This window comes from Silurus meridionalis, chromosome 13, assembly GCF_014805685.1.
Source record: "Silurus meridionalis isolate SWU-2019-XX chromosome 13, ASM1480568v1, whole genome shotgun sequence".
Lineage (NCBI taxonomy): Eukaryota > Metazoa > Chordata > Actinopteri > Siluriformes > Siluridae > Silurus > Silurus meridionalis.
In genome coordinates, this window is record NC_060896.1 from 16,819,309 (window position 1) to 16,833,420 (window position 14,112).

The window sequence follows — 14,112 nt, forward strand, 5'->3', positions numbered from 1 at the left end:
GATGCTGTTCCCAATCCGGACTGACTGAGGTCTCCCAGTCAGGAAGTCCAGGATCCAGTTGCAGAGAGTGGTGTTCAGGCCCAGAAGGTTCAACTTCTCGATCAGGTGCTGAGAAATGATTGTGTTGAATGCTGAAATCAATGAACAGCATTCGTACATATGAGTCCTTGTTATCCAGGTGGGTGAGGGCCAGATGGAGGGTTGTGGAGATGGCATCGTCCGTGGAACGGTTTGAACGATACGCAAACTGCATGGGGTCCAGGAAAGGGTGGAAGCTGTGTCTTGATGTGCCTCATGATGAGCCTCTCGAAGCACTTCATCACGATGGGAGTGAGCGCGACGGGACGATAGTCATTGAGGCAGGAGACAGTCGATTTCTTTGGCACAGGAACAATGGTCGTTGTCTTGAGGCACGTGGGAACAACGTTGCTGCTCAGGGAGATGAAGATGTCAGTGAAGACATCTGCTAGTTGTTCTGCACATTCCCTGAGCACTCTGCCAGGAATGTTGTCAGGTCCAGCAGACTTCCGTGGGTTAACTCTGCATAAAGTTTTCCTCACTTCAGCTGTGGTTAGACAGGGCACCTGGTCAGTGGGAGGAGGGATGGTCTTCCTCGACACCACGTTGTTCTGTACCTCAAACCGGGCGTAGAAGTCGTTCGGCGCATCTGGGAGGGAGGCGTCACTGTTTTTAAGGCCATCTTGTCCCCTGATCTGAAGGCAGAGTCTCTTTGTTTCAACAGCGCACACACATTTGCAGTCATCCACGGCTTCTGGTTGGAGTGTGTGGTGATGGTCTTGGAGATGGTCACATCATCAACGCACTTGCTGATGTAGCTGGTTACTGATGATGTGTACTCCTCCAAGTTGATGGAATCGCCGTTGGTTGCAGCCTCTCTAAACATGTCCCAGTCAGTGCACTCAAAACAGTCCTGAAGAGCAGAAGTAGCTCCTTCTGGCCAGGTTTTCACCTGTTTCAGAACCCGTTTAGAGCGTCTGATGAGCAGCCTGTATGCTGGAATTAACATAATAGAGCAGTGGTCTGAGTATCCGAGATGGGGCAGGGCTCTGCACGATACGCGCCAGGGATGTTTGTGTAAACACGATCCAGTGTGTTCGCTCCTCTCGTTGCAAAGTCCACATGCTGATGGAGTTTAGGAAGCACAGTCCTGAGATTCGCATGGTTGAAATCTCCAGCGAAAATTAACAATCCTTTGGGGTGAGCATTCTGAAGGTCGCTAATAGCGCCGTAGAGTTTACACAGTGCCTCCTTAGCATTGGCACTGGGAGGAATGTACACTCCGACAATGAATACAGTTGTAAATACCCGTGGTAAATAAAAAGGTCCGCATCTAACAGTCACAAACTCCACTAGCGATGAGCAGTAGCGTGAAACAACCACAGAGTTCTTACACCATTCCGTGTTGATATAAACACACACGCCACCACCGTGAGTCTTACCGCACAGAGCTGCATTTCTGTCGGCTCGAAACACGGTTAGCCCGTCTAGCCGGATGGCGGCTTCCGGAACTCTGTCGCTGAGCCACGTCTCCGTGAAAACAAAGACGCAACAGTCTCACCGTGTGGTTCGCTGGAGTCGGATGTAGTCCAGTTTATTATCCAGGGAGCAGACGTTGGAAAGAAGAATGGATGGGAGAGCCGGCCGGCTAGGGTTAGCATTTAGCCTAGCACGGACACCCGCCCGCTTGCCGCGCTTCCGCTTCCTCGAACAGCGCTTTCGACGTCTCCTCTCCCGGCCACCGGCATCAGGTAACACCGAGGGCCGTTCCAGTGTGCCTCCTGGGTAAGGCATCATTTAGGACTAAAGCATCTGATATCAATTAGTACTGATGGGGGGCATGGTTTTTCTCTCAATACTGACAGATTATAGGTGATCTCCTGGATTTCTATGCTATTTTGCACCTTGTTATCTTCATGTGTTCAATACTCATTCCCTGTGTCATTTCACTTTATTTATTATGACTCAACTTGTATACTTAAATGTTTCTTTGTATGAATTTTATATTTGGCTTGATGGCTACATCTGGTGAAAATTTTGTGTCAATAGCCCACTTAGAAATCTCCTTACTGATAAAAATGCTGTTGTGTCAAATACTTATTTTCCCCGCTGTATACAGTAAGTACAGTAGTTATTTATAAATTTTTAAGCAATTAGCCATATTCAAACATTGTGGCAATAACAAGTACAATTTACATTACAATACACAGAACAGGTGCATGGACATATAAATATATACACATATTTCGGGAAAAGAGGGAAAAAATAGATAAATAATAAAAAAAAATAAAAATAATAATAATTGCCGCTCGTGGAGACTCTGTGGCGGTGCGGCGCGCCCGCGGGGACTCTGTGGCGGTGCGGCGCGCCCGCGGGGACTCTGTGGCGGTGCGGCGCGCCCGCGGGAACCTCGGAACAGCGCGGCACGCTCGTTGAAGTCTTGAGGAGGAGCGGCACACTCGTCGAAGCTCTGGAACAGAGACGCACGCTCGTCGAAGCTCTGGAACGGAAACGCGTGTTCTGAAGTACCCTGGAACTGAGCTGCAAGCTCATGGAAATTCTGGGACGGAGCGCTAGCATACTCGGGGGGACTTCCATGGAGACTTCCGTGGAGATCCGCCACATCCATCCCAAACATCCCCAAGAGAAGCCAGATAAAGTTGGTGCATGAGCCAAAATTACCTCCATTAGCGCTCCATAGCGTGCTGGCTTTGGAGAAAGTGTCACCAGACAGGAGGGAAGTGTGGAAGGTGATCTTGGCTCGTTCGGAGGAGAGCTGGGAAAGATTTACCTCCAAAACTCGCAGATGCTCCTCTGTAGAGGTCCGAAACGGAGTGACGCCCATCACGGAGATCTGGAACGGAGCGACGCCCATCACGGAGCTCTGAAACAGAGTGACGCCCACTACGGAGCTCTGGAACGGAGCAGCGCCCACAATGGAGATCTGGAACAGAGAGACTTAGAGGCGAGTCTTTGCATCAGTGAGCCTTCGTGGGCAGCCGGCGGTACGACGACCTCTTCGCGGCCAGGCGGCGGTACACGACCTCTTCACGGCCAGGCGGTGGTACGACACCCTCGGCGGAACACTGGAGCGGAGCGCCACCTTCAGCAGAACTCTGAAGCTGAGTGGACCTTGGAACGGGGCCGCACGTTCTGTAGAACTCCGGGACGGAGCCATCTCAGATTTGAGGGAGCTATAGTGTAGGTCCACCATGTCCTTCCCAAACATTCCCAGGAGAAGCCTGATGAAGTCGGTGTTCGAGCCAAGATCGTTTTGAGAGAGCATCACCAGCCAGGAGGGAAATGCAGAAAGCGATCTTGGCTCGTTCCAATTGAAATCGGGAAAAATTTACCTCCACGTATTTGCTGATGCTCCGTAAAAATCTGCCCAACTCAGCACTCTTGCCGGAGAAACGCGCCAGGAATCCCTTTGTGCTCTCGGAGGGGCGTGCGCCACACTTACATGATCCGGCTTCGGAGAGCCTGAACCGCGAGAAGTGGCACGAAGCTTCCGGGGAAAATCCAAAGGTGAGTTCGGCTGCCGAACCATCGCAGTTGAGATCGCAGAAGGGCAAATCCGGTTTCGGTCAGTTCTTCTGTCAGGGTGGCGATCATGACGTGGAAGCAGAAGTAACTCAATCATTGTTTTATTTCAAACACAACCAAAAACACACACAAATGCAAAGAGTCACCAACCCAAAGTATAGATAAGATACGATACGATACGATACGATACGATAAGATATGATAAGATAAGATAAACCTTTATTCGTCCCACAGTGGGGAAATTTCTATCCGCTCGGGACGAGTAATCCAAAGGAAAGCGTAAACCCAGAAACGGAAGGAAACTCCAGCGGCAAAGAGTAATCCACAAAGGAGATGAGTCAGGATGCGGAACCAGCGTGGAAGGCTGGCGGTCAAGGAAACACATTATCACCAGCATGACATTCAAGAACCGTCAGCCTGTGTCTATCCTTAACGAGTCACAGCTGTCGGCAATCAAGGCCAGCACGGCCTAACGAGGCAGCGTGACTGCTACCGAGGGGGGTGTGGCAGGGGAATCCCTGACAGCTAACAAGGGGGGCATGGCAGGGGGATCTCTGACAATTATTAACAAGAAAGTCGTCTTTGTTATTGTTCATTACAAGTCCAAATATATTGTCCTTCACAATGAAATTTCTTAGATGGAAAAGCTTTGGGCCTGGAAAAGCTTTGAAATCTTCAAATTGACAAGTGAGTTTTGTATAAGTAGCCAAAATGCCAAGCATAGCTTATTGGTCCTGATAATCAGCATTTATTCTCTTGTATAAAATGCGTAACTGACAAAATAAATATGTCCCAAATTACCATTATCTTACATTGTGTCATGCGAGGAATGTGAGGCGGAAGCCGAAGTACATGCAAATAATGTTTATTCACAAAAAGGCAGAGCCAACACAAATACTCGCTGTATTAGGGAATAATCCGGTGGTGCGCTTTAGGAGCGATGCCCACAAAGTCCTGAACTGGCGAGAGGCAGTCCGTAAGTATAATCCAAGATGCGCTTAGGATAAGCGCGATGCTGAGGCAGCAACGAAGAAAACATAGCATAAGCAGCGTATGCATAGGAAACAACAACGCGGAGAATAGGGGTAATCCGGAGTGCACTTTAGAAGGAAAGTGCAGCCATGGAGAGAGTGAGAAGTCCAAGAGGCGAGGTACGTAGCGGGATACGTATACGCGATAAGACATACCACCATGAACCTACAATAACAGACAGGGAGTGTGGGTGAATGAGGGGTTTATATAGAGCCATGGACGATTAGATGAATGAGCCTCAGGTGTGCCCAATAAAGCCGAGCGCTCAGGAGCACGCGAAGGCAATGACGGCCACTGAAGGGAATTAGGAATCAGTTTGAGGCTTATAATGAAATATGCAAATTTAGACATATGAATCAGAGATAATTGGACCAAAGGTACATATTATTAGAATTCTGATGTTTTCATGTCAGCTCAGCTGAAAATACAGTATTTAAATGAAGCTTTCATAACCATCACAATTTACTTGTATGAAGCACTTTCCAAATAATAAATTGGCTTTCTCTTAAATTTGTTATTCAGATTAGTTAGTATATGTTTATAGTTGTGTGATAAAGCAAAATGCATCTTAGTTATTTTTTATTTACACTTATAGCAGCTATATTGGGTATTTAACCTTCTTTTAAAATGATTAAGACAAACAATTGTCAGGTGGTTATATGTCGAAATCTGAGTTTATGTATTTCCACTTAAGGTGTTATTTGTATTTTAGGTGCAATATTTGTACTGAACATTAAGGTAATAATTGTACTATCTGTATCAGCATTAAGAATTGGAAATAGAGATAGAAAGGCCAGTGTGTGGAGAACAAAATTAAACACACATTTTTCATATAATAAATAAATAAATATATATATATATATATATATATATATATATATATATATATATATATATATATATATATGAGGCTAACAGGTGGCTTAGCATTTGTGTTCTATGTTGGCAAAAAAAAAAAAAAGAGTGGAGTAGCACACATTCAGCCGACTCTTTCACTCCAATACACACACACACACACACACACACACACACACACACACACACGCATACTTGCAGAATTGATAGTGTTAGAACCTTTCCTCCATCTGTCCTCAACATCTTCTGTCTTGCTACCAAAAGTTTTACTTTTTTGATCACACCTTTTTTTTTATCACTTCCTCTTTCTTTCTATGCATTGTTGTGAACCTTATTCTTGTAGCTTTGTTCCTATATACAAAATAATGGTGAGCAGTGCTAACAAATATTCTGAGTTTGTGAGTGTGACAACAGATCTTTTTTATTAAGCTGATAAAGCTCTAATTTTTGTTTCTGTTTGTGTGTGTTTGTGCATGTCTGTGTGTATGTTTGTTCAGTTAGGAATTTGACTTGTCTTGTAGTCATTAGAATTTTAATAGTGAAACCAAAATCATTTAGTTTGAGAAGAAGAGAATGTGCTTTCTGTGCTGGCAAACAGTATTCTAGTCAGTCATGTGCATAGCTTTAGTTTAGTATTTTACAATTAGTAAGGATCAGCATGTATAGATAAATGATATAAGACAGCACAGTAAAGAGTTACATAGAGCTATGTCTTTGTACTTTTTTAAACACTCTTGCTCCCTGAAAGCAAACACAGAGAGAATGAGAAGGAGCGTCTTCCCGCAGGCCATTCGGAGTTTGAACCAGGAAACACCCAGGATCTAAAAGCTGGTCACTCTCTCCATCATCACACTTCTGCAAATATTTTTCTTTTCGCACTACAACACTTTAAACTTTGGATTTAAAGTCAATTTAACACCACACCGTACACGGTCACTTTAAGGACAATCACATCAACCACCTTATGTGATTACTGTTTACTGTACATAAGCATACCCTGTATCTATAAGCGTACCCTGTATATACACTTTTTCATATATATATATATATATATATATATATATATATATATATATATATATAATCTTATATATTTATTTATTCTATTTTACATTTTAGTTTATTCTCTTATTCTCATTTTAGTTTATTCTCTTTATTTATCTGCCTTTTTTTTTCTTCGTTTTATTTCTTCTCCCCATCCTATTCACTCATGCCGGACAGTGGTACAAAGCATTTCACTGCATGTCGTACTCTGTATGTATGTGTTTGTGTCAGGAATCCCCCTGCCACACCCCCTTCGGCGGCTGTCAAACCGCGGCATTCCCCGAAGCACCTCGCTCCTTCTCTCATGCGTGCCCCGCCCACACGGAGCTGCTCGCAATCGGGCTTCCTGGAGATCATCTGCGGCTCATTCACACACTAATCACCTACCTATTTAAACCCCTCACTTTCACACACTCACCGTCCGTTATTGTTTCGTACATGTGTTTTGTTTCACTGCTGTGGTTATCGCGTTACGCTTCCCCGTTTCGCTCAGCTCTGCGCTTCCATCCGTGCGCCTTGGGATTTATCTTCACAACCCGCCTTGCATGCGGTTCAGGAATCTGTGGGCCGCGCTCCAGTTAGCGCATTACTGGATATTACCTTTTGCAAGTGTTCTGTGTTTCATTGCCTTGTATCTGACATTAAACATTGCTTTGTTTCATTATGGCTTCCGCCTCAGCTTCTCGCATTACAGAATAACGGACCCCTGAAAAGGAATATAAGGACAAAGAAAAAAATATACAAACAGATAAAATGATCGGATTACCGCCGTGGACCCGGTGCAAACCGAACCTCGGGGGAAGGATTCGTTCCGCCACGATGAAGCGGCCGCCAAGCTCCGCCCCCGGGAAAACCCGGAGACTCGCAGCCGTTTCTCGTTCGTGCTTGGCAGCGCCACGGCCCCACACTGACATCACAGAATTCCCGGCACGCTTCTCCGGCAACAGAGTGGGTCGTGTTTTTACGGAGCGTGAAGGGTTATATGCAGTCGGATTCATCCTTCTACCCAAAGGAGAGGGCCAAGATCGCTTTCATTATTTCTCTACTGTCTGGAGAATCCCTCTCTCTGGCCAGTGGAGAGCTCAGCTCCGTTCCAGAATCCCCAGGAGGGCTCAGCTCCGCTCCAGGGCCTCCAGGAGAGCTCAGCTCCACTCTGGGTCCTCCAGGAGAGCTCAGCTCCACTCTAGGTCCTCCAGGAGAGCTCAGCTCTGCTCCAGGTCTCCACAGAGAGCTCAGCTCTGCTCCAGGTCTCCACAGAGGGCTCCTCTCTGTTCCAGAGCAGCCCCGTGGGCTCCTCTCCGCTCCAGTGTCCCAAGGAGAGCTCCCCTCCGCTCCAGTGTCCCGAGGAGAGCTCCTCTTCGCTCCAGTGTCCCAGGGAGAGCTCAGCTTCGCTCCAGTGTCCCTAGGAGAGCTCAGCTTCGCTCCAGTGTCCCGAGGAGAGCTCAGCTTCGCTCCAGTGTCCCGAGGAGAGCTCTGTTTTGCTCCAGGGCCTAAGTGAGTGCTCTGCGCCGCTCTAAAGAGTCCCCGAGAGCACCTCTACACTCCAGGACCTCCAGGCGAGCTTAGTTCCGCTCCAAGGTCTCCAGGCGAGCTCCTCTCTGCTCCAAGGTCTCCAGGAGAGCTCCTCTTCACCCAAGGGGTCCCCAGAGCACTCAACTGGGCTCCAGGACTGCGAAAGGAAAGTCGGACCGCTGCCCCCAGGCTCCACCGAAGGCGACGGCTCGCCTCACAGTCTCTCGGAAGGCGAAACCATGTCACAGAGTTCCCCTACAGAGCTCCTCTCAGCTCCAGAGTGTCTCCGAGAGCTCCTCTCAGCTCCAGAGTGTCTCCGAGAGCTCCTCTCGCTCCAGAGTGTCTCCGAGAGCTCCTCTCCGCTCCAGAGAGTCTCCGAGAGCTCCTCTCCGCTCCAGAGAGTCTCCGAGAGCTCCTCTCCGCCCCAGAGTGTCTCTGAGACCTCCGCTCCAGGATCTCCTCGGGAGCTCCGTTCCGCTCCAGGACCTCTAGGAGAGTGCAGCTCTCGAAAGTTGAACTGCCGCCTGGCCGCGAAGGGGACTTCGAACTGCCGCCCGTCCATGAAGAGGTCATCGTACCGCCGCCTGGCCATGAAAGGGAAGTCGTACCGCCTCCCCAAGGCTCCTCAGAAGGCGACGGCTCGCCTCCTAGTCTCCAAGCAGGCGAAGCCGCGCCTCCAAGTCTCCTGAGCCTCTCCAACAGCGACGTCCCGTCCGCGAGTCATGTTGGAGGTGACATCAAGCAACCAGGTGCGCGTAGGAACGGCCTGACAGTCTCAAGGCCTTCAGGGAGTAAAGACACCAGCCCAGGCACCATCGCTCCACTGGACTTCTCTGAGGATAGAGTATTGTGTGGGGGCCCTGTGGAAAGCTCCATCACCGTCCACGACCCAGTTGACAACCCCTGGCCATTTCTAGAGCCACCGAATCGCGATGGTGCGGTCCCGGAGGCCGTTAAGGGCCGCCCCACAGACCTCATCGCATCAACGGAGGAGGTCCCGCATCCGGAGAACGACCTATGGCCCGTGAGCTCCTCCCAAGGAGACGTCTCGCTCCCGAGCTCCTCCCAAGGTAACGTCTAGCTCCAGAGCTTCTCCCAAGGCAACGCCTAGCCTCCGAGTCCCTCCAAAGACGAAGTCATACTACCTAGTTCCACTCAAGGCGGCATCTCGCCTCTGAACCCCGTGGAGGGCATTACCCGGTCTTTGAGCTTTACCAAGGGCTACGTTCCACTCCTGGTCAACATGGAGGGCGTGGCTCGGCCTACGATCCCCGCTGCGGAGGTTGATGGCGCCAGGACTTGGCTGAAGGCGTGGTTCATCCTCTGTTCTCCATCATGGGCTTCGCTCCGTCTCCGGTTTCCGCCCAGGGGTTCTTCCAGCCTGTAAGCCCCGTTGAACGCTCCACCCAGTCTCCGGTCATCGCCAAGGTCCTCGTGCCAGTCCGGGTTTCCGTAGTGGAAAAGTCAGTCCGCCTCCAGTCCCCGCTGAGGGCATCGCTCCGCCTCCAGCCCCCGCTGGTGGCTTCGCTCTGCCTCGGGTCCTTCCCGAGTTTCTCCGGTTTCGTGGCGGTTCCAGCCGGGTCCCCTTTGACCCTGGACGTTTGGAAGGGCCCTCCTCCGAGTGCCCCGGCCCTCTGGCCTTTCTGTGGGTTGTTTAAAAATAGACCTTAGAGGTGATAGAAGTAATGGCTGTGAAACATTAAGTTGGAGACATAGATTTAAATTGCTGAAATGTTAAATGCCTAAAAACCTGTACAAATGTAAATCTGAAGTTTCAATAAAATACAAGAAAATATCTTTTCATTTAATTTAGGAAAATTATTAGTCTTCCAGGTTTTAAACTTGACAATGGAAGGGTTGCATTTTGTTCTATGAGCTGCTTGTCTTTAAATGATTACTGTTTTTTTGTTCTCTTTTACAGGGCAGGTGTCAGAGCAACAGTTTGTGTGCAGTGTTGTGGCATCCCATGTGAGTCACCTGCCTACTACCAGTCTCAGCTTTGTGTGGATTGCCCCACCACCTGGCACAGGCTGCATAAACTTCTTGTAAGTGTTTGTATGTTGCTTGTTTTAGGGATGTTTTTAACACGTTTATCCTGTTAACACATTACAAAGAGAATATTAAAGAGAAAATGCTCTAGTGGTCATATGGGTAAACATTAATACTTTAGAGATAATGATAGATCTGCAATTTGTGCATAACTTGGACAGTTTTTATACTATTTCTATCGATTCTGTTTGTATTTGATAAAAATTGTGTTCAGTGTGTACAGTCATAGAGTGCTTCACTTTATTAACAGATGTCCTTGTACAAACCACTGTTACTTATTTGCTTAAGATTTTTAACTGATTTGTCTTCTTGTCTTTGATGATACTGCCTGAAAACTATGAATCCTGTAGGGTTGACCATAATCTTTTACTTTCAAACAAGACTTAACCCTCTGGAGCCGCCGGCGCCCAAACATGCTTTTTTTTTCCGGATGCCAGCAAAATGAGCTTAAACTGCTCGGTCATATTTGATCAAAAATGGCAAAGTAATACATCATTTAAATCTGTAAAGGGTCTACTTTCATATGTGTATGCTCACTATATAAACAAAACATTGTATTTTTTTTAAATGAATAAAATAGTCAGGGTGCGCCATCTGTCGCCTTTGTCTGCGTAAACTTCGTTTAGAAACACGTCATCAAAAAGCGCTGAAACTCGGCCAATAGCTGACACACGGAAATAAAAAATATATCTTTAGACAGTTTAAGTGTGTAGTTTTAGAATAAGTCGGTGAAATAAAAAAACATATGTTTCCAATGAATATAAATCATGTGAAACCAAGTAGAGGCACAGATTTTCCACCGCAGGTCATTATCTGATAATGAGCTGCGAGCGGACACGCCCCCCGCTATTCACAGGTAAAACAGTTCACACGTTGAGTCACACACAGCCCCCCGGACAGTGGCATGAAACAATGCCAGAGAATTTACCTTTTCATCCGAAGAAGATTGCGATTCCGACGAGGAGCGTTTGCATTTTGAAGAGCAAGGACTTTCCAGCAAGTTGCTACGATGAGTAAGTTATTTAGTCTTACATTCTGATCATATAAAACTCATATTGTTTGTAGACATCTCTGCCTAGCTTTTGTCAGCATTGCTTTTTAATGTTACAACAAAAATCTGCTAATATCTGCTCATTTGTAACATGAACTGTTTGTAATTGTATGCTCTAAATATTGTTGACGTTATATAAAGTTATATTTTAGCCTCAGTTCAGTTTTGGTTAGTGTCACTGATCATCCTGAAAGGCTGTTATGTAGTGTTAGTTAGCACAGATGTTCCGGAATGCTGAGGTGTAAATGCTATATGTACAATGCATGCTAACAAATATATATTGTTCAAGTGTATTCATCAAAAATACTGAAAAATATATTGTTTGGTTATTTTTAGGAATGTGGCTGCATCACCCCTGCCTTCACTGGAAACTCACACCAGGCCACGCAGGTGTTGCTCCATTTTGAGTTCGACTGAGAATCATCCTGAGTAAGTACAAATTTTATATTTTCCTAAATTATATTTAGTTTGAATCATTATTGCTTTGTATGACATATGCAAACAACTTTATCAATGACAATATTATTTGCTCAGCTGTAAATGGTGATGGTGTAAATGTCTGAGATGCATTATGGTCTATGGCCCATCAACAAACATTTATCTGTCCTATTGCCCATCAACAAATAGGCCTATAGGCTGTACAATGCATGCTAACAAATATATTTTGTTGAAGTGCATTCATCATCCTAAAATATATTGTTTAATTATTTTTAGGAATGTGGCTGCATCACCCTTGCCTTTACTGGAAACTCACACTAGGCCACGCAGGCGTCGCTCCATTTTGAGTTTGACCGAGAATCATCCTGAGTAAGTACATATTTTGTATTTTCTTAAATTATATTTAGTTTGAATCATTATTGCATTGTATGACCTATGCAAACAACTTTACCAATGACACAATTAGTGATGTTCGTGTGTGTGTTTCATTAACAGATGTGATCAGGCACCTGCTCCAAAAAGGGCAAAGGCAGCACACACAGACCACCATGTCATGGAAGGATCAGACAGATAATGACACAGTTCCACAGACTCTGCGATTCCTGCCTGCACGTGAACCTGAACCTCAACTGAGGTCTTCGTAACCGTGAGTGAGATGTATCACTACATTGGGCTCTTATTTTACATGGCAATGGTAAAGTTGCCCTCCATCATAGACTACTGGCGACAGAGCAGAATTTTCACAGTTCCCTTTCCAGCAACAATTATGTCAAGAGACAGATACAGGACAATTTCGTGGAATGTACGCATGAGTCACCCAGATGCAGACAAAAAAAAAGACAGAAAGAGGGGCACATCTGAACATGACCGTCTGTTCAGAGTGAAACTGCTTATGGACACAATCCGTAAGACATGCAAAGCAATTTATCATCCTAGAAGACATTTAGCCGTGGATGAGAGGATTTTAGCACGCAAAGCTAACACTTGGAGGACACAGTACATGAAAGCCAAGCCAACTAAGTGGGGGTCCAAGTTGTTTGTTCTTGCCGATTCCTCAAATGGATACACTATTATTATTTAATGCATAGTATTGTAGCCCTGCAGACTAGGATTTGCAGAACCCTACTGTAATGTATTGTGTTAGTTTTTGTTGCACTCTTTATTTTTTATACATACTGTACTGTATTGTTTTATTGTTACACAATTCCCTTTTTAATGCTGTCCTTGCTAATGTGTATTTTTAATAAACACAAAGAAAACACATTCCTTCTTGTAGTACTGTACTTCTCACTCAGATCCTGGCTCAGTGATCCACAGCTCATTATGTATTCAACAGGTCATTATGCGACCCATTGTCTACGAAGCTGTCAGTCACAGCATGTCGACGCCTCTTCGTATATGGCCTTTCAAAGTAGAAAGTGTCTTTTAAATTTTAAATCAATGTATTGTTTAATGTGAATGAGCAGGCAGGATGATTTTCACATGATTAAAAATAAAAAAACCTACATTAGAAGATCTGTCCTCAAAAAGTCTTGGGGAAACATGTTTACTATAGGATTTGTGGCCTTATTTCAGTGAGTTTTTTTTTTGCTTTTTCAAAAACCACGCATAAACCTTATTTTGTCAAAAATACAAACAAACACATATAAGTTTACATATTATGGTAGCCCAGTTTGTGCTGAATACAATGTAATAACTCTTTTGTCAATATTATATTTTAAAAGCAACTAAAAAGAACCAAATGTAAGAGCATGTCAAAATCTCTCAGGGGTCAAAAACACCCTCAGACTCCAGAGGGTTACAATTTATCTTATTCCTGATATTTAGGTATAATTGTACAGTACATAAGACAACAGGTTACATCCCACTGTGCCTAATATTTAGGAGACATCTACACCTTTCTATAAGTGTGATGTTCACAAAGATATTGAAAGAGCCAGAGATCAGTTGTTATGACACTTGTGTTAAGTTGTTGACAAAAGGTCTCAGAGATGCTTTGGTGAATGCTTAACTCCATGTTGAGAGAAAAAAAGGGGCAAAAAGCAAATGCTTACAATCACAGTGTCAAGTGTTCATCTACTGCTGTGGGTAAGTGGGTCCTAGTGGTAAAACAGAAGCAAGCACAAGACTGCAGATGATTTTGAATATATAGTCTACATTGCTGTCATTGTGAATGACACAGCCAGTTCGTAGAGGAATTTGTAATCCACAGAGAATCCACAGTCAAAAGAGAATTGTTTATTATAAATGTTGCTTATAAATTCTCTGTCATTGAATGTAACTCAATGAAATTCAAATCAGGGACTGAGAAAGTTCTTTTAGCTGTCTTATACAATAACATTCATAGGCTCTGTCTAATTTATGTAGGGCCTCTACCCATGAGACCCATGAGTGCTTTTACTACTGCTGAAATTTTAATATGTATGGTATGAATATATGATGTGTGTGTGTGTGTGTGTGTGTGTTTGTTTGTGTGTGTGTGACAAACAATAAAATAATTATATACATACATATATACATATATATATACATATATATATACTAATGAGATCCAAAGTTTTTTTTAT

At 45.1% G+C, this 14,112-nt stretch overlaps 1 protein-coding gene across 5 annotated transcripts in view; it reads left to right on the forward strand.

The window, feature by feature from the left end:
• Positions 1 to 14,112, forward strand: part of reln (reelin) — a 515,746-nt gene that overhangs the window by 87,102 nt on the left and 414,532 nt on the right. For all 5 annotated transcript variants that reach the window (XM_046864386.1, XM_046864387.1, XM_046864388.1 and 2 more), the window contains exon 3: positions 9,929 to 10,052. In XM_046864386.1, coding sequence (XP_046720342.1) covers positions 9,929 to 10,052 — 124 coding nt within the window. The remainder of the gene's footprint in view (positions 1 to 9,928; positions 10,053 to 14,112) is intronic.